At 43.4% G+C, this 21,843-nt stretch overlaps 1 protein-coding gene across 50 annotated transcripts in view; it reads right to left on the bottom strand.

Annotated features, from left to right (window-relative positions):
- LRRFIP1 (LRR binding FLII interacting protein 1) overlaps positions 1-21,843 on the bottom strand; it is an 87,404-nt gene that overhangs the window by 56,564 nt on the left and 8,997 nt on the right. For 5 of the 50 annotated variants that reach the window (XM_015868064.3, XM_085553456.1, XM_085553458.1 and 2 more), the window contains exon 1: positions 687-1,644. The exons of 36 other annotated variants lie outside the window; for them this stretch is intronic. In XM_015868064.3, the coding sequence (XP_015723550.2) occupies positions 687-731 (45 nt within the window). In that variant the 5' untranslated portion in view covers positions 732-1,644. Of the gene's footprint in view, positions 1-686; positions 1,717-4,963; positions 5,104-20,941; positions 21,081-21,843 lie in introns of those variants that run through there. 9 more of the 50 variants (XM_015868032.3, XM_015868039.3, XM_085553435.1 and 6 more) reach the window with 8 other exon arrangements.

Raw genomic sequence — 21,843 nt, 5'->3', positions numbered from 1 at the left:
AACTTCACTTACAAAGCACAAGAAGAAATTATGTTGGCGTATCTGCTCCCATGTCAATTTGAAAAGCAAATAACTCACATTCCTATACTTTACTTTTTAAAAGGGCTTAGAAAACTAGAAGCATAGGGAAATATTAGCTACTCGTGGGCGCCAGTCAGTGCCAACAGTTGGCACCCCACTGCTGTAGAGGTGCTGTTAATTACACAGCGCGTCCAAAATGAGGCTGTTCTCACAGACTGTTCCAAACCTTACAAACACACACGCAAGAAAAACAAACAGCAGAACTTTCTCTAAACATCTATGATTATAATGTTTGAGTTCAGCCAAAGGCACGTGCAGCTGTAACACAGCAGAAACCCGGAGGAAGCAATTTAGGGGCGCAGCATTGCTCAGCAGCTCGCTAAGCGGCCAAGAGCTTCACTGCACGCAGCTGGGTAACCTGGGCTGTAACGCAGACTGCAAAGATACAGTCCCGCAAGAGGCGATAAAACCAAACTCGCTACGGTTTAAACTGGGGGCAGACAAGTTCAGGGCAAACATACCCAATTGGGGGCACCGCTTACTAAGCGCTGTGAAAGCCGATTAAATGCAGAGCAGCCCCCGAAGGGTTAAATGAGCACAGGTGCTGCCCGGCTGTGATTCGGACCGTAAGAGCCGTAACACCCCCACCCTCCCCAACGCCGTACCAGTTTCTGAGCCTCTGGGCTCAGGCAGTCCGCTTCTATCGGCATTGCTGCAGTTGGATCTTCGCATGAAAGAGAAAAACCCCACCCGGCTCCTCCGAGCAGACCCCGCCAGGCTCGTGCTGGAGGAGAACGACGCGCTGCCGGCACCTCCCGGAGCCGAAGTCCGAGCGCTCCGTGCCCGCGGGCTGTCGGTACTCGCTGTGAGTCAGCAGCGCCCGCCGGCACCGATGTGACAACTACACGCGTTTCTTGGCTCTTATCAGCACGCCGGCTGTTGCTTCTACCGATTGCTATTCACGCCGCTTTTTTGGTGAAGACTCTTATGCATGTAGCGTGCTTCTTGGTGTAGAGAAAGAGAAAGCAATTGTGAGAACGGCTGCAGAGCTTCCCAGGCTTACAGCTTCCTTTATGTGCTGGAGCGAGATAAACGCCGGCAACAACGGCACAACCACCCGCTTAGCCTATGGCTGCCCTCTGGGCAGCGCAACCGAGCTGCATCTCCGAGCACACTGAACGTTAACAACAGGAAGCACTCGAACAGATGCTTACACGCAGACATTCACACCATCGGCGTTCGCATCTCAGAAATAAAGCACTCAACTGCCTCTAATTTGCTGCAATTCTATCAATACGCTGCGTGGTTCGGGTAGAGCTGAGCTCAGGGCAGTGGTGTAAACCAGGTGCACCAGCATAAGAACCACAGAATGGCCTGGGTTGAAAAAGACCACAATGATCATCTCATCCCAACCACCTGCTACACACAAGGTCACCAACCACCAGACCAGGCTGCCCAGAGCCACATGCAGCCCTCCTGATTTTGCCTGGAAAGCAGAGGTGACAGAGGTGAGGGCAGGGAGGAAGCTACTGGGGTATGAAGAAAACCCTAAGCAGCTCCTTTTACCCACAGAGGTTTTGCAGCAGCAACAATAGCAGGCGCTACGAGTCATCTCCTCCTGGCACGCGGTGCACCAGACAAGCAAAACAGGGCGCTCCCTTAGCAACAAAACCTTGCTCTCTTTTTCCTGGTCACCAGCAACCAAACCCTGCTCTTGCTTTCCTGGTCACAGGCAAAGGTGGGGACCTCATGAAGTCTCCGCCCAGGAGCTGAGCTCAGTTTTTCCATGAGCTGCCAGGCCTGCACGAAGAGCTCAATTCTCCTGCTGGCAGAGCACCCTGTTCCTGTATTTTCCATGCCGCTGACAATATTTTAGCTAATTTGGAAGCGCTGGCACTATTTGCATTCAGAAGGTAACCAGCTGGCTGCTTTCACTGGTTGGGAGACCCAGCAACATCCTATTGCTCCTGGACAGGCGAGACAGACACACTGCTCCTCCATCACAAGCAATGAGAGGGAGCTCTAGTCTGTTCTATTTCCCTCATGCTTTGGCATTCTCTGCTCTTGCTGACAAATTTTACAGGACTGAAAGAATAACAAATATTCCAGGTCCTCACACAACTTCTAAGGCCCAGCAGATTCCCTTGCTCTAGAGCCGCAGTCTGACATCACCCAGCAGTTATCCTGCAGTGCTCAGCACAATGGAGCAAAGCATTGCAGAAACCCCCAAACCAAAACTAGCTTGAAAGTGCACTCCTGGGTAATGGCAGCTCCCCCTAAGGTGGGACAGGAGCCAGTCTCTGAAGTAAACTCTTCCAGACAACTATCTTTCCTCACATAGGAGAGCGTGGTAACTCAGCATGAAGAAGTATGCTGAATTTTACATGAGCATAAAGTAGGTGGATTTGCTATGGCTTTCATGATCAACAAGAATCCAACTCCCCTCTAATTTACTGGCAAACCCGTACAGATTTGTATCCTGTGCGTCACTACAAAGATATACCAGAAACGTGAATACTTCCTGTATGAGGCCTATGATACTAAGAATCTCCCCCCACACACCTTTTTTCAATTACTTCTAAAACCAACATAGAACCCAAGATGTTTGTTTTCAATGGGCTTACTTGAGAAAGCACTTCAAACCTCAGGGTAAGTCAAAACACACAGTGTGCCACAGACTTCCAGGATTAGGAGGTCATTTTAATACCTCTGAATTTCCATTTTTTCCCCTCCCCTTAGTAATATACAGTTGGCAGCATTCAAGGCACGTCTGCCTTGATTCTACATAGAGCAAAGCACATTCTGTTTGGATTTGCAAGCTGGTGCTGCTGGATTTCCCAGGAAGGGGAACTGCTACAGACATGTTCTCTTCCTCACCTCTCCTTCCTCTGGTGCTCTGTGGGGTTCTCCAGGCACTGAAATAGAAAGCAAGCACACATGATGCTGAACTACATCAGCTGAGATGCAAGCTAGGCAGCCAATGCCGCATCTTACTTGATTGCACTCCAAAGCCATTCAGAACCACTAAGCTGACAGAGAACAACTGCTTTGATACCCAGGGGAGCCCTCCAACACAGGTCACACCCAACTGATGTCCTCAGGGCATGTTACACCAGAGTCAGTCACTACAAGTAACTTGAAGCAGAGCTTCAAGAATAAAAGAATAGAATAAAAAAGGCCAAAAGCTTAACATACAAATAATATCACCAAGAAAACCTGCAACACCTTTCCATATTAGACCACCCCTATATTAATCTTAACAGCCACACTGCAATGCTGTCCCTCACGTCCATCTGCAACTCTGCTGACTGCATTTATATCTTAAAAATAATACAAAAGAAAATATTATGTCTTCTTTTTATCTTCAAGTAGCATATTTTAGAATGCTAGCATTGTATTTATTACTGGCATTCCTGACAGCAAGAAGGGGAAATGCAAAGCTCAAGTTATAGACAAAAAGGCTGGCAAGCACATCATAACAGACAAATGTCGTTACTCAAGGGTTTTTTCCTCCTTCAGTTTATGATCTTGTTCTAATTTCAAGAATGTCTATAACAACCTATGGAGTAACAACCTACTGAAGTCATGAAGACAAGAAACTACATATGTATCTCACTTCACTGTGACTGCCTGCTGTGGGCATCCTGGCACACTTGCAGCTCAGCTGGCAGAGTTAACAAAACCTCCTTGTAAACTGTCACCAAGGCAATGGACTCAAGTATACACAACTAAATGCTTCTTAGGAAAACAATGTCCGTTTTTCATCACAAGAACATGCTGCCAGTATCAACAGATAATGTTCGATTGAGGCTAGATGGCGACACAGCAAGGAAGAGAAAGAAAACTGCTTACAACATTCCACGTTCGCTACAGAGAAATAAAACACTGTGTCAACTCAAATGTACAACAGTCATTTCTTTACCTTATGTACCTGCAAACATGGAAGACTCACGCCATTAAACATCTTAGCAGAACTATTGACTTTGACAAGAGTCCAATTTTCCAACGCTTAAGGACACCTACAGAGGCAAACTGACCAAAAAGAGAGCTGTTGTGCCTCGTGATGCCCAGCAGCAACCTAAGCATCTTTTCCTGACTTACTAATTCACACCACACAATCCTGCAAGACCAGGGTTTGTTGGGAGGTTAAATTAGAATTTCTCATGGCAAGCTCGTCTTGCAAGGGCGTCCCAAGAGCGAGTTCTTATTTTGTTCCTCAGAATTCCAGAACTTAGTTTTTCCTCTGTTAACTTCAAGTGCCAGGAGAACGATCATGCAGACATTCCCCTTTGGCATCTCGATGGTGCAAGCACAAGTTATCTCTGTTTAATGGGTCAGCATTCTTGCTCTCCATGCTTAACATTTTAAGCCAGACACCAAGAAGAGGGGAAGAAACCCATAGCTAATGAGGAATTTACATAAGAACAGCATGAACTTGAAAAACATTTGCTTATGCATTTGCCAGAAAATGCATCTCAGAGATAATTCAAGCATGTGACCAGAAGCTGGGAAGTCTCGTTGACAAGAACCCTTTCCCCATAAGTGAAGCAAATGTTTACTTTGCGGAGCTCTGCAGTGAACACTGCGTACAGCTCGACAACATAAGAGACAATTAAGGAGTTGCATCTTACTTCATAAATTGTATTGCCATGCAGTCACAAAGGGCTGCTGCTAAAAATACAGTCTAAACAATAACTGAACTCCATCATGAGATCGCACGGATTGCCAAAGCTCACCCCAGCACAAGGAATCAATCTTAACACACCTGTAAAAAGGGGGGTATCATGCAACAATTGTCATAGACCCTAGCAGCATTCAGCCGGCAATTATTCCCTTAGCAAACCCTTTGCTTTTTAAAACCTCCCAGGATGGGAAAAGTATTCATGATGCTGTGAAATTCATGCATTACTCCGAAAGCTGATAAAGTCTCTTTTTCTCTTACCTGTTTGTGTAGTTCATGCACACTATCAATAACGAGTTCGTAGAGCAGTTCCACAGGGGCTTGCTCTCCTAGAGTGGTCTCTGGCACAGCGCTGGGCCTGCCATGCATCCCAGGCTGCTGGCTCACTGCAGCTGGTTCAGCTATAAGCAGGGCTCTGCTTTAAGGCACTCTGGACTAGTGGGAGGAGGGACAGTGCTGGAAGCACCTCCTTCAATCTAAACAAACCCCCTCCACGTGAAAATGCTGCAGAGTTCAACATGCTCCAGAAGAAAATGAGTGTGACAGCTAATTAGTTCTGCAGGCCATTAAAAACAAAAAAAACCCCAACACTTCTGTGTAAATATTGCAGCTAAAGAGCCTGCATGGGAAGATAATTGGTTACAAACAGAAAGCAATCCTAAACTGGTTGATCTATATACAAAGAGGGCATACCATTTTCATGGCTGTTTAGCAATACCCATCCCATTTTTGTACTCAAATACAGCACAGAAGGGAGGCAAGAACAACCCCAGCACAGAGGCTGTGGGCAGCCCTGCAGGAGTGTGTTGCAGTTTCCTATCCTGACCACTTTTCTATAGGTGGTGTACTGACCTGGCAGAGAACCAACACTGTATCAGCATTTCAGTCACATCTTCAGTTAGCATCCCTGATCAACTCTAGTCTGGGAGTGACTGCTCCCATCAGGGAAGCATTTGGATGCCACTTCACAGCTGTTATCTCAAAGAATAAAGCCATGAGCTTTATACAGCCTATGCAAGACTTCATTCATTCATGTACTTGAGCTCAAGACCATTACTCACGTAAAGTAGTTTCAAGGCACTCAACGCTGACCTTGGAAACAGCTGGATCCTTCAGACAGATAAGCAAATCACAATTGTTGAATCTAAAATGATATCCAGTAGGAAAAACCCAAGAAAACCAACCGACAGTAAGAGCAAACACTGCACTTTGACAAGAATATAATAAGGTCCACAGCACTGTCTCCTAAAACACCCACTTGCAGTAAGCTGTGTTCAGTGGTCCCTTCCACTTGCCATAATGGCTCTGCGCTCTCTCCAGCTTAACATCTTAGTACAATGTTACACACAGAAAATGAATTGAACTGTATTTCAGATCCTTGATAATGCTCCGCCACTTCTTTCTAGCTAAAGCCAAGCTGCAAATGGCATGTTTCACAGTAGGGCTGGTCTGTAAACGCCCAGGTCTCAGTAGACCTTCAGTAAGGAAGTACACATGCTAATTGAATTCAGCTGTTGGTACACATCAGCAAAGAGCAAACACACTTGTCTGGACCATGCTGCTCATGGAAGAAGCAAGCACAATAGCCATATTTGGAGCCTGCAATAAACAGCACTATTTTGGTGGCTTCTTTATAGAGTAAACACAGGTCAGGGAGGGCTCCAGGGCTGGGTGAATGCCAGCACCTTTTTGAACATGGACATAAACAAAGCTTTTGTTCCTGACCGATAATAGCATTTGAAATATAAATAACCACTGCTAGTCAGAGATTGTTACAATCAATATAGTCAGTGAAGACCAAAGTGTGGTACCCACAGCATTCCAAACTTCATCTGAATAAGTGTGCAATATGGCCCAGAATTTTAGCATGTTCACATGTCACAAACCTCAGCTTAAAGCAGCACCCATAAGCTTTTAATTGAGGAAAAAATAATCCAAAAGTTACTAATGCTGCTTTGAGGGACAGGTTGAAAATACTGCAGACTAAGCAAAATACATGGTGGGATACATTGAAAACATTATATAGACAAAAAAGATGATGAATATCAAGCAAGAGCACAAGGAGGATAGGAATTAAGATGCTTACGAAAGTAAAAGTTACAGAGGAAAATAAAAGAACATGGGACAAGAGCCAAAGCCTGCAACACCCAAGATTTAACAGCCATAGTCCTGTTTCTATATACAAACAGCTCTTCCATTAATTTTTAGGGATTAGCCCTGGAATGAAAGGAACTTGCTGCTCCTCTTTCCTGTTTACAAGGTGTCTGCTTTATCTCAGTTTCTGAAATGAGCAAAACAAGGGCAGCCACTGCTACAGCCACATATATAGTGTTACTCCTGCAAAGACAAAAAGAACTTCAACACAAACAGAAGGTTTTTTTTCAGTCCATTAAGCTCTATCCCAAAAATCAAAATGCATCATAAAGAACCACCAGATACAGATTGTACTTATTTTTCCTTTCTCAATTAAATTCAATGGTTCAACCAGGCTGAGCTGGGTGTAGACTTTTTCCATTTGTAAAGCCATCATCATTCCAATCAGCTGGAAAGCAGAGTGAGACTGTGCACAGCTCTGTGAATGAGACACTAAGTACAGCTCCGCAGTAAAGGCGCTACACTTCTGAATTTCCAGTGTCCAATAGTCAGACCAGAGGTCAGAGCTGATGCAGAAAAAGTTTCCTGAGAGCTTTTTACTCAGTGCATTGCATGGCCACACCAAATGCTGATACAGAAGAACATCTTCCAAACCCAAGACACACTGTAATGTTATGTTCAGATGCCTAAGATTGAAGTTAGGATGTGTGAATTGCTTGAGAATCACCCTTAGTGTGATACCTCAACATTTTGCTATAGGTCAAAACTACTTGTATCAGCGAGAAGTTCTCAAATCTTCATGCCAAAAACTAATCAGTAGGTTGCACCAGCCTTTGTCATCAATTAATACAGACTTGCACCATGCTTCAGTTTCTTGCCCAGAGAAAAGATTAAATGTCCCTCTGGAAGAAAACAAATGAGAGAGGTAATACTTTGAAATCTTCACACAACACATTTCAAAAGCGTTATGCCAGCAGAACAAATCACAAACTCCAGTAAGAGCTTAATCTTCTGCACAGCTAACTCGCTTGTATTTATTAGGTACACAGGAGAGCAGGCTGGAAGCAAACACAGCTCTTTTATGGAATTTAGTTTTCAGGAGCAACTCGAATAGCATAGCAGCTCTCTGCAGACAAGAGCAACACTCTGCAAACTGCAACTCAGAAGTGCTGACTGCAGCAGAAGAGATATGAGAGATCGTAATACGGTCACTGTATCATGTGCCTGCCAAGTCTGCAAGACAGAAATGCTATGACATACTCTCAGCTACTTTTATGAGAAAACAAGCCACGCTACACATTAAAGGCACAGAATTAATTGCAAGTTTCTGAACAGGAGTAGGAAGAAAATGTTTGTTGGTTTTTGTTTTGTTTTTTTTTTTTAAAGGTACCACCCATACTTAATCTGTTTGAAATAAAAGAATACTCTAATTCTCCCATGTATGCACTGAGGCAAGTCTGAAGGTCAGCATCCCATCTAGCATAGCAGAGGAGTAATGGTGATGAATTGCTCCATACGGAAAGGCCAAGAGTGAACTTGTAGCCTGTTCAGTCTGTCCTGAAACCCACAAGAGGGAGTAACAAACAAAGCAAATGTTCTGAGTAACCAAAGAGGCAGTGCTTCAATCACACAATGCAGGGGCCCCATATTTTTGGTACAAGAGTTCCATTGCTTGAAAACTCTGTCATGGAAAATGTGGATGAAGATATCAGCACTTTTAAAGATAACTATGGGATAACAAACAGGATACATGACCACTGTAGAAGGCCTATTCCTCTGTGTACCTACATGTTATTTCAGACTTCCTTAAATCACTTGCCCTTCCAAATGCCTTTCAATCACCCATACAAAGAATAAAGAAGGGAAAAATAAAGCTGAAGCAAACTAACAAAGGTAGCAAAAGGATGGAGGTGCTTCAAGTCTGTCCTAAGATTCCACATTTTCCTCTCACAAACATAATTCCAGACTTCATTCTGCCTATTGTCTATGTTCAGCGTCTCCATCCTCACCTTCATGAATGCTGTTTGAACACCTCCAACAAAACCTCTACGTTATTTCTTTAAATACCAGCTACTCAAGGTGCCAGGTATTCAAAGGTATTCAGAAGCTTCTGGCACTCAGAACTTTACTGCTGCAGGAATAAAACAGAGCATTAAGTGGTTTAAAGTGTTCATAACACGTCTTGCTGGCTGCCACAGCTGCCTGCCAAGCTTGTTTTTAAGTGAATGAGCAGGAATAAATATGACAGCAGAGCACTTTGGTGACAGTTATGCTGCTTTCAGTGGGAGCACCTCAGAGCTCCAAGGAAAAGTGGAAAACTGCACTAAATGCTTCCGTAGAGGCAGAACCTCCTGCAGCATTTTGCCTCCTGCCTCCCAGCCCAGCGTTACAGCATCTGTGATTTGATTTTCTGGCTCAATTACCCAATCCCAGCTCCAGCCTGGCTACCAGCTCTTGCATACAGAGTGGCCCTGGTGCTTTTACAAATGGACCCTGGGTACGGTCACCAGTCTAGCACAGGCTTCATTGTGAGCACTAACGGCCTATCATGCTCCTTTGGTTGTTCAATGCAGCAGCTGTCTGTGTACAGCCACAGACATACAGAACATCAGGTTTCAGAGACACCTGCTTTGCCTGAAATCACTGAAAAATATTAACGCAGTAATGATCACAAAGCAGCTTGCTGGTAACTACAATAGGCTTTAAGGTTACACAACAAAAGACAACACAGTGATACACTTCAATGTATCTTCTTCTATCAGTTAGGCTGCTTCTATTGAAATCCAGATCAGGTTCTGCCCACCTGCTCCTCCCTGGCAGAAACATGAGATTATTGAACCCATGTACCTCCTATCTCCTACAAGGCAGGGTGCTGATAAAAATCTACATATGCCAAGCCCAATTGTTAAGAGAAAAATAAAAATCAATTGAGACTGAAGGGCATGAAAGGTAAACTTGTCCAGTTGCTCACACAAAATACCATCAAAGCAAGTGACCATTTGAAGTGATTCTTCAGGAAATCCAGAAAGCAGTTCAATCTGAAAACTGATTAAGAACTGCATGCATACACTGCAGAAAGAGCTGCTTCCAGTAGCTGTATATAAGTGATCTATGAACAGACTCACTTGTCTGTAAAGCCCAGCACAAACCCTCTGTAAGGAGAGCATTTTAAGTACAGTCATGCAAAAATCTGCAGATGCTGCCTGAATCTGTGGCATAACATTTGTTAGGGAATGGAAGTGAGTAAATATATCAAGCAGCTTGGACATGCTCCATGCACAAGTAACTGAGAAAGCCTATTTTCACCTTGCAAAAACATTTAACACTCCTCTCTGCTTAGCCAATACTGAGGAACGGGCTTGGCAGCTATTTATACTCAGAGATAAAGGTGCCAAAAAAGGTTTAAAAAAAGCGTTGAGGTCATCAAGCCTCAGTCTATCTAGGAGATGCAGTGTTCCAAACCGCACAGCCTGTGCTTCATGTAGCTCCTAGCAAAGGAGCAGAAGGAAGTACACCGGGAAAGGAATGCAGTTTTTCTCTGAACAGCACATTGAAGTGTGAGCACAGAAGCTGCACACACCAGCCAATGTGTGAATGGCTTCAGCTTAATCACTTTTTAACAGCAGGTTTAAAGCTTCCTATAAAATAAAAGGCAGAGTTTCATACAATTAATGGTCACTTCACAAGCAGTTAGCAGTATCACAAAGATCGCTGCCCCTCTTGTACAGAAGAAAAGGTCGCAGAATCCTTAACTCAATGGGGTTTTTGAAATTCTGACAGTGAAGGTTATCTGCAAGCAGCCTTGAGTGCTGGAAGGACACTCCCGTGTCATGCTAACAGCTCTCTGACAAAAGCCACAGTCAAAGTCACTGCAAGTCTGTAGCACCAAGACTGGAAAAGCCATCCAAGCACATGCAGATCCAGTTCAGCGCTCCTAGCGAGGCTGGGAATAGCAAGATTAACTCTCTTCTAATAGCAGAAGTGCTGCTTTAAGTCCAGCTACATGCTAGAAGTAAGCGTGATGAGTAGTCAAGGTTCTGACACACATGCCTTTACAACCATTGCACTGCAAACAAACTGCTCAGAGATTCTCACGTGGCTTAAAGAGCATCTATCAGATCACTGTCATATGCCACACTACACCTGCAGAGACACTACAGCTGGCAGCTGCCTGGACACAAGGAAACACGAGGGAGGGGAAGGATGCTCCCCTCTCTGACATGTCCAAACAACAGCTGAGAGGCACAGTAGTTTCAGTGGGGGACGTTCACACACATAGATCTGCAGGAAATGACTTTGGGCTGCATCCCTGTCCGTTTATTATGCAGCAGTTTCTTCCCAGGGCATCTGGCAGCCAGCCTGAAAGCACACGGTGCTGATGTCCTGCTTCTGGGCAGAAGCCAGAGTCACACACAAAGCATAGGGTAGGACACAGGCACTGAATCCAACACACCCTGCATCTTCCCATACAGATTGATGGCTGACTTTCCCCAGCCAGACACAATCCTTCCAAGCTTATCACAGGGATGCTTGCTTTGCAGGTGTATTACATCCAAGGCTCGCTTGGGAGGTGCCACTTATAACCACGAGAAAGTCCTAATGGTCTAATAGTCCTAAAGGACCTAAATGTCCACTGCAGAGGATGCTGGGTGCACACTACGAACGCACCGAGATGATGCTACCAAGTCTGCCTCTCCTGTGGCCACACTGAAATAGACATCATTATCATTATTTGGCCTCCCCTGACAAGAGACTTTTCCACTAAAAACATAAGGAAGTTAATTCATTTTAAGAGTTCGATAAGGAATTACTCTTGGTTTGTTTGCCAGGCTCAAGTTTAACACCTATGGAGATCAAGCAGCCAGATTAAGTGCAATGGAATATCATTATAGCTCTGACACAAAAGCATCTATTTCTGTTCCCTTATTGCATAATAACCTTTTCATTGTTCATGTTTTGGTGGCATCCAGAAACTAACCAAGATCTCATCTCATCTGTATGAAGACAAGGGGATCAAATCTTTCATTAAACAAGCACAAGAATCCTCAGGTGATTAGTCCTACCAACAGATCAGTGCTTGACTTGCACTTACAGAGCAATCTTCCTAAAAGAAAAGCCATCTTACGCCCTAGCTGTGCATTCTCCAAAGAAACTGAAATACATTTTAACTATTTAGCATCTTTTCCTCCTTTGGGAGCTCTTCTTAGCCTTGTAGAACCACAGAATGGTTTGAGTTGGAAGGGACCCCAGGGATGATGAAGCTCCAAGCTCTCACCACAGACAGGGCTACCAACCTCCATATCTAACCATAGACCAGGATGCCCAGGGCCCCATCCAGCCTGGCCTCAAACACCTCCAGGGATGGAGCATCTACAGCCAAATCATTTCTCTGCCTTTTGGCTAAGATCAAGCATAGTATGTGTAGATTTTAAAGAAGTACACTGCTAAGAGTATTGATCATCTGCCCCACATAAACCAAGCTGTTTGACCCTTCAAATTCTGCCACGGTATTGCATCATTCCAAACAACAGCCACCCCTCACTGCCACTGAGCCCAAGGAAGGGTTTCTTTTCCCTTAATGATGCGTGGGATTGAACTCCTGCCATGCTCTTGCATCGGTTTCACTGAAGCGGAAAGAACTCTACACAGGCTGATTATCATCAATCCCATAAAAACGCCTATATCCAAGGGATCAATGAAATACACAGAGCAGCCCACAGACAGAGGCAGAAGCAGAGATGGTGAAAGCTGCAACTTCTGTAAGAGGGATTTGTGCATTTCACCTCTGCACGCTGCCTGCAGCACTCCCCTTTTGCAGCTCGTGGGCAGGCCCCTCCTGAGCTGATCTCCTTAGGGCATTAGCGCACACTGCCAGCAAGGCAGCTGCTGTTTGTCCCACTATGTCCTCTGAGGGACAATGAAAGCACCATTCTTAATGGAATGAACGCGAGCAACAAGGGACAGATGGCAAAGGCATACTCACCACGCGCTTCCCTTTCAGCAGGAGATAAAAAACCACCAACCTGGCTTGGACTGCTTGCTGATTCCAAGGGATACTCCTACATGACAGATTACTGCTTGCTTTTCCTTTGCTCAGCTTTCAAATCCAGTAGCAAGGGAGCAACAGAAGCAAAACTGCACATTGCTCTTTGCCCCACTCGCGCTAATCCACGGGTTGGTAAGGAAGTAATTTTGCTGCTCATCCCCCTACAGTACCTCAATAAGAAAAAAGGTTATTTTTCCATCACATTCATGCTGTGAAGTCTCCCTGTGACAACCCAGCTGACTCGTGCAACAGCATTTCTATAGCTGACAAAAGAAACAAAAGATCAGGAACAAAAGAAAAATTGAGTAAGAAAAAGATCTACTGCTGGAAAGATGACTGAAGCACTAAAAATGGAGCCCACCTCATCAAGAGAACAGGCTGCACAACCAGTAATAAGAATGTTCTTTGGCTTGTACTAAATGTGACAGTACCTGACAAGGAGGAAAGAAATGAGAGTAAGTGTTGTTCATTATAAAATTTAAGGCCTCATCTATCTGTGAGACTACCGAGGATCAAACAAATTCAAGTGCTGACCTATAGTTCTAAAATTAGTTCTGTTCAATGCATTTACTACTAGCAAATGCCATTCAAATGACACGAAACTCAAAATAGGGCTCTCAAAAGCCCTGCATGTTTCCCACAGCATACATCATCCTCCAAAACTAGATTTCTTCACATGCAGAAGGTATCGATCCTCTTCAGTTACATACTACTAGGGTTTCTATGTGCTCTTACACATTGCCATAGCATAAACAGTGCCCAGCCTTGTAATGCTTCAGTGATACAAAGCACAAACTGTAGCTCAGCTGAATCCACCATAACTGCCCGTGACCTTGATAATATACAGTACAAAGCTTACAGATCCCACTAACGGCTGTCAAAGGCGTTCATTCCCTTCCACAGTATTATTTTAACATAAGCACTTAGATGACTAATTTGTGCATTTAGACAGCCTAAGCTTTCTCTGTATCAAATCTAAAATAGAAGGTGAAGCAAGTGGAATACAAAAAGTATGAAGTTCTCTAATTTGGCACTTATAGTTGAAAAAGTCCGTCAGCTGTTGGAAGTACAAAATGTCAAACATTTTCCCTGAAATCCTACTTGGTAATGGTCATCTCAGTGCATGTGCCAGCACTGCCTCACTCATTTCCAGTAATCTGCCCAGAATCTGGATGTTTGGGTTCTCAGAATCCTTAATAATTTAAATGGTTCCAACTGAGTGTCTAAAACCGAGTAATTATTCTAAATTCTAACACAACAGTAAGAGGAAAGCTATTTTTCCATGCGCTCAGATATTTATACAGCCTTATTTTTGGTATGGCAGGCTGTTTAAGGATTTATACTGAACCTATGGCAGAGGAAAAGGAAAATATGTTGCACCATACATTCCCAGTAAGCCAACTATGCCTTTGGATGCCATACCTGATATATTTAAACTCAGGCTGAAGCAATTTAACCTGAATAAGCTACAGCTAAAAAAAACAACAAACAAAAAAACCACAGCATTATTTCTGTCTTAAGCCTAATCTACAAGTGCATGTATTTCTTTTGTTCTGAAGAAGAAAAGTGCTTGGACTTTAGTTGGACATCACATCAAAATGAATCCATACTGCGTTGCCTTGGTCACATTTGTTTAGCTCTCACTACTGAATCCTTCACCAATACGTTATCCAAATAAGACTTCATTTTCATATGAAGTTTTCAATAGCAGATGATACATCATTATTATCAGGGCTTTTAGAAGAAAAAAATAAATTGATTTGTTAGTTAATCCTTAAGAGACTCTGAGCTGCTTCTTTCAGAAGGACATCAGTTCCTTTGTTGCCCTATTCTCGCCTCACCCTGCCATCCCATTCCTACTCATGCAAAGTTTTAACATCTTGTATAATAATCCTGCACTGGAACATATATGATCTTTAAGGTCTCCTAACCCAAACCATTCTACAGCCCTATAGCAAACAAATGCTTCACTTTAATATCCAACCTTAGCATGCAACCCAGTAAAGTAAACCATAGCATCTAAACTACGCTGTGGACACCACTTAGCAAGCAGACTGCTTTGTATTATGGCCTATACCACATACAGATGGAGCTCGTTAAAATAAGCAGTGTGGCAAACACTAACATGATAGCACAGGGCTGCAGCTGTTGACCAACAGCCATCTCCACATTACTCTAACTGCAGCATGTAGCATGGCCCTTCCTTATTTGTTCACCTTGTGGAGGGGGAGTGCCTGCAGGAAACACTTTAATCCTTCCTTTTGACAGCAAAAGGGGTAAATAGAGCAGATCAGATTCAAGATGATACAAGAAACTTGTCTTTGTGACTTCAAAATTCCAAGGAGAAACTGGAGGTATCAGTGCTGACCAGTCCTATAATGAAGCCTCCTCTCTCGTCCACATCCCCAGAAGACAATGCAACACATTCAGTGGGAGAAGGAGGGGGGAAAAATGTGAAAGTTCACTTTAATTTTAGAAACTGATTTCCACTTCCCTTCCACAAGTCACAAGAAGCCATGCCAAACATGTGGGATCTTAAAGCCCCTTCCTTTTGTCAAGCACACAAAGTCTTTGCTTTCGGGAAGGGAAAAAGCTGCTTTTGACTCCATGCCATACAACAGTTCAGTGCTGAAAAGCCAAACACTGTCACAAAAAGCAGCTTTGTATTAAGCACTTGACATGCTACAAAGAAACAGTTTTACAGGGATGAGAAGAGTTTATCAGAACACTGTTTCTGACACTCCAGAAATACAACAATATTTACATACGTACACACAGCCTGTTTACAAGGAAGAAAACAGACCATACAGCGATTAATTTGAAGGCACTACGTATGCAGACAATATTACTTTCAATATAACACTACCTGAAAGCCACCACTTGCTCTGTGAGGTTTTGTTCTTAACTATGGTTCTGCTAGAGCCTATTATTCCTTACAGCGAAGCAACTTAATCTTGACTTCTCCAACATGTAATTATATGTGAAGAGTATTTATAAGGCTATTAACGTTAATTATAAGAGTCAGTGAGGTCTTAAGCATTAATTACCAGTAAAAAAATCAAAGCTCTGAGCAATTTAGTTTCCTTTTTAAAGAAAAGAGTCAATTTCACAATCTATCATAATGAATTGCTCAAGGCAGCGCACTTCACCCAGCAGTGAGCAGCTGAAATGGACAAACATGTATGGGTCCCGCTCTTTCAGATCCACAAGGTATTTTCAGCTCTCAACTGTCATCTTCAATGACTTTTTTCTTTGGCGGAGGGGGGGGAACGGTTCCAGTTTCAGACAGCTAGTGACCACAACATCATCTTATAAAAGACAGTAGATAAGCTTCCAGTGTTCCTATGTGGGAAGAGCCCCTACAACTACGATGTAAAACTTCAGTCCAGTTCTCAGTTATTCAGTCCTTCCTTTTTTTAACCAACTTCCAATCACAGCTCATTCAGAGATGGAGGCCACTTGTTGTCAGCAACTGAGTTTCAACCTCACCCCTCCACTTGCACACATTTCCCACATCTAGATGCGTTGCTTTGAGAACAAGAACAGATCAAGCTGACAGTTCTGCTTCTAAGCTTTACCAGAACTTGTTTTCTTCTTTACAGCTCTTCCTTTCTAAAAGCTCTTTGAAACTGCTGTTAAACAACTGCAGCCCAAACCCTCTACAACTGCATCAAGAGAGGAGTCAGGGTGCCAAAAGCCTTGGATGCAAGGAAGCGACTCTGGTCCAAATGCAGCGATAAAAGGTGCACTACATAACAGCTCTGGCTGCTGCTATAAGCATTATCTTGGCTTGCCCTGTCTACGCTTTCAGCTCATTCATGAACTCATCAGTTCTGCTGAGTCTCTTATCTGAGATATATACTTAAATCATGTGATTTGAACTTGCCAAGCTCTATTTTTTGGGGGGGAGGAATGGGGGGGGAAAGAGTACAACTTCTCAAAGTGAGTACTAAAAACTATATAAGATGAGCAGAGAATCTGCTGAGCAGCAAAGCTTGCTTTCTCTAGACTTTATTAATGAACCAGTATTGCTTCTAAACATATACTTGTTCTAGGCATACCCTACTACAGCAGCCACCACACTAGGGAGCTGATATTTGCAATAAGGAAGCCCGGTACTGTTTTTGCTAAACTTGAGCTGAGGTTGATAAGGAGCTACTTCGGTATTACTGAAAAATAGTAGAACTGATGCTATTCTTAAAGCACTTAAGTAAATTGTTTCATTTTCAAATGTATTTGAACCTCCTCAACTATACTGTCACAACTGGGAAATTCAAGACTTCGTCTGGGATAATGGTTTTACAACAGATTTCAGATGCCATAAGACCAATACCAGATTAAATACCATCCTCACGAAGTTACAGAAGGGCTGGAAGACTTGAGATAAACTTTATATGCACTCCATCCCAACAGTAACTCCTCCACTTTTCCTCACTATCTTGCTAAAAACATGTAGGAAAAGGCAGATAATTTTACAAAGGCCTTTCTCATAATGCTTGAAAAAATGTCCAAAACATTAAAGCCCAAAAAACTGCCTTAGAGCATCAACCTGCACCAGAACAGATCTGAAATCCAGTCACCAACCTGCATGACAAAATCATTTGCTCTCTGTCCACGCTGGCAGGACCTAACCCTGTCTGAAGAGAGAACAGGGAAAACAAGCAGAACAAGGAGAAATTTTAAGTTGAAGGAGGGAATATTTAGGTTGGATATCAGGGGCAAGTTCTTTGCTCAGAGAGTGGTGAGGTGCTAGAACAGGCTGCCCAAAGAGGCTGTGGATGTCCCGTCCCTGGAGGTGTTCAAGGTCAGGTTGGACAGGGCCCTGGACAGCTTGGTATACTATTAAACATGGAGATAGATGGCTCTGCCTGTAGTGGGGGGGGGGTTGAAGCTTCATGATCCTTGAGGCACCTTCCAACCTGCGCCATTCTGTGATTCTGTTAATAACAACAGGTGGTCTGCCTTACTTCTCTCTTTTAAGGGTTAACTCCAACATCTGACAAAGTGTGAGTCAGCTACAGCAGGGGAAGAACACAGCCGTTATGACAGGAAGCTCATTCCTGTGACAGCCAGAGCCAAACCACAGGCCCTGCAGTTCTGCACACCCTTGAAAGACACAATATAGCAAGGCAGGATTTAAGGAATGGGGGGGGGGGAAAGGCACTGTTACTGGCCTATGGCATTTTTTAATCAGGCATCTCTCTCCCTTTTATCCTCCCTTTCTACATCACCAACTCATTTTTCCTTTATTCTCCCTTATGAGAGGGAGCATCGCAGTTGTAAAACGCAGCTTCTTGACTGCCCAAGAAACACAGATTTTTCCCAAGGAACTCTGCTAGGTTCACTCTGTTCTCAGTCTGAGTCAGCATTCAAGTGAAGAAAGTCCACTCTCCATTTCCATTCCATTCTTTCAGCAGTGGTATGGTAGAAACAGAAACCAAAGTAAAGCAGACCCTTGTAACTTTCTGCACATCATTAAACTGCTATAAAAGTAACTATGACTTTTTGATTTGAAGAGCTTAGAATATTCCATAAAGAAGACAGCTGACACAGGAACAAGATGCATGAAAATAAAGCAGTTGCCCACTACACTGATTATCTTCTAAAAGCAATAACACTAAAAAGCATTCAAGCAAAATAAATGCTGAGTGCTTTGACATCTAATTACCGAAGCATTTGACGGCATTACCATGATTCTCTCTCATGCTCCTCAACCAGCCCATTTCTAAAATAAACACCGCTTGACAAACTAAAAAGCCTTCTAGGAAGCTATATATTTTTCCACTTTTATCTTGGGGTTTCGTATTTAGGTAACATAATCTCACTGCATAAGCAACCAAACAGGACGAGGAGACAAACCACTACAGTGTGACTTCACTGCTTTGCTCAGATTCAGCCTCCAGCTTCCAGACCTTTTATTTAAGAGAGACTTTTGTACTTAAAGCTTGGTTTTATGAAGCATATGGCTGGCAGCGCTCAGTACAGCAATTTTTTGAGGCTCTCTGGTTCAGATACAACTTGAGAAAGCCATGAGGAAGTTGTGAAGGCAGCACTGTTATTGGCAGAGCTGCACAATGCCAGCTGTGGCAATGGCACAGCCAGGCACCTGAATGAACTGCCTTCAGGAACCAAAGCATCACAGCAGCTCATCAATGAGACCCCACTCAAGGGTGTGAAACATGCATAAGGAATTGCCTCTGCTCTTTAGAGATAAAAAAGGATGAATTCAGCAGAACCAAGACCAGCAGCTGATGAGTAAGAACACAGAAGTAGCCAGCAGCCATTACTTCAGGGAATAAAAATATTTATTGCAGACTCCCACCCAGCCTAAGTATTTTAATGCATTATAAAAATAGGTCTAGTTTAACAACTATTGTGCAAGAAAAGTTACTTCAAATGAACTTCTGAGAGTAGAATGTCAACAAGAACCACTGTGTTATATAAAAACAAGTGTCATTCTCATACTCTCCACTGTGTTCCTTGTACAAGCAGGTCATGTTGCAGACATTGTAATGCCACAGAATTTGAAACTAAACTCATTTATGCAATGGTCCTGGTTTGGCAATACTCAGATTAATATTATATTTTGTTACATCCAGCCTGCTCACATTCCTGCTGTACAACTGCAGAAGCAGTTTGACACTAAAAACAAATCTCTAATCCTATAAATACCATATCAGTAGCATGTAAGGTAAGTATAAACATTTTCAAGCAATTCAACCCAGAATATTAGATATCTGGACTGTCCTTATCTGCCATTCCACACTGAACCTCTTTCTCCCAGTAACCATCAACAGGGAAATCCAGTCTCAGTAGCTGGTTCTTACATCTCCCATGGTGTGCTGTCAAGCTTAGCATGTTAGTAAGGTGTGAATAATACAATGATGGTGGTTGTCATGTAAAATAACACAAAGATGGTAATAATACAAGAATGATGGTGATAGATATCCAAAAGGTTATCTATAGGAAAAACTCACCAATATGTATGCCTTCAGTCTAGCTGGAAAATGCTGAGACTGGTTATCCAGCCTCCACAAACGAGCTATCTCCAAGAGATGCTGCCTTAGTGGTGGTCAGCCCCTAAATGAAATCTAGAAGAGGTGGAGCAAAGCTCCACCCCTTCCAGGAGCACAGCTGAATTACCCTCACCTGTGCTTCCACAGCTGACCCTACACTAGCCTCAGCTGATTAACCAGAGGTTCAGGCTGTGATTACCAGTTTCCCATACACACATCATAGAGTGCACTGGAAGAAGCACGCTGGTTCTACCTGTAAAATGGCTGAGGGCAAACTGCAGGTTCTCTGCGCTCTGACGAAAGAGTCAGACTGCCAGAGCTGAATGAAAAGCCAGAATGCATGACTACTGAGCATGTCATTGAGCATTCACAGTACCATCCCATGCTACATTCTTATCTGGCCTCAAGTAAAGACAAAACAGAGTATTTGTTATACTTCAACATTCTGAACTAGGGATGACCTCAAGAGCACCTTTCTGCAGGTTGAATGTTCTCAGTCCAAATTCAGTTTAGCTCTTCTGTCTGATTCAAGTTAACAGAACAACCTGATAATAAAGACAGTCCCAACTGTATTTACAGTGTGTTTTGTGAGTCTACAGCATAATGACTTCACGTTACAAAGCACTGGTTTTCATTACCTCTTTCCATACGTCAACTTTACATTTTTGATACAAACACCATATACAAGAGAAATGTTGTAAAAAATTATCATTTGTTTTCATGCCTACCACTACTTTAAAGTGCTGCTAAGCCCTGAAACGCTTGCTAGATATGGAAATATGGGGATGGTTGGGAAAACATTTCATGCAGGTCTTCACCTTAACTCCCCTTCCTGCCAGTGAGACCATCCACGTAACCATCCATTCTCACATCTAGCAACAGCACCCTAATCACATCTCCTACGGCCAAAAGCCAAGATCCACTTTGGGTTTGAAGGAAAAAAAAAAACCAGGAAATTTCACAGACAAAACATCACACTTGGAATCATTTAAATAGATCTGTAAAAAAATAAATGAGAATCTCACTATCCCACTATTACAGCTGAGCTTTTAAAGTTATTTTATATCTACAAGGTACTCTTACCTGGTCAGTGGACAGCAATTACCCTCTCATGTTCACTATTGTTTCACAATCCATTTCCCCTGTGTTAAGGAAAACTATTAGAGAGCCAGGGCCTTCAAGCCGACTCGCACCAAGTGAGACAGCACTGAGTAACCCATCAGCTCAGATTAAGGCTGAAAAATCACTGTTGTTGAAGAAATGATTGGACAGCTTTCATGTGGGGGTGGGATAAGATTACTGTATCCAAACTGAGTCCGAGTTATCCTGGATTACCTGCAGAGCCTGTGCCCTAACCCTGACTAACAAATGTACTACCAGGTTAGAGAGACTGTTCTGTGGTAAGAACTACCTTCACAGCTATTTATCGGCATTCTAAAACTCAAGGCAGGCTATGTGGAATATACTGAGAGCGCTGCCACCAGCACAGAGGTGCCATCCCCCCAGTCAGGTCCTATCCCCCCCTAGGAGTGATCACCACTCAGCAGATATCATTGGTTCCTCAGACTTACCATCTGAAATTCAGACCATGTCAACAGCTGGATGCTGAGAACAGCTGCATTAGAAAAATGGCAAGCAACAAAATTGCTGAGAGAATAGCATAAAGCAGCAACAAAGGAACAGCCCTTGGAGAAGCACTTTCCACCAGAAGGGCAACAAGAACCCAGTATCACAGAATGGTTTGGGTTGGAAGGGACCTCAAGGATCAAGAATCTCCCACCTCCCACCCCATGCAGGGCCACAGACCTCCACATTTAATACCAGACCAGGCTGCCCAGGGCACCATCCAACCTGGCCTTGAACACCTCCAGGGATGGGGCATCCACAGCTTCACTGGGCAGCTGTCCCAGCACCTCACCTCTCTGAGTAAAGAGAGTACATTATGTGTGCTTGGCGCACATCTCAGAAATGTTATAGATAAGGTT

The sequence above is a fragment of the Coturnix japonica genome, chromosome 7, assembly GCF_054131305.1.
Source record: "Coturnix japonica strain WE chromosome 7, WE-NBRP24, whole genome shotgun sequence".
In the NCBI taxonomy this organism is placed as follows: Eukaryota; Metazoa; Chordata; class Aves; order Galliformes; family Phasianidae; genus Coturnix; species Coturnix japonica.
This window is presented reverse-complemented; position numbering and strand designations above follow the sequence as displayed.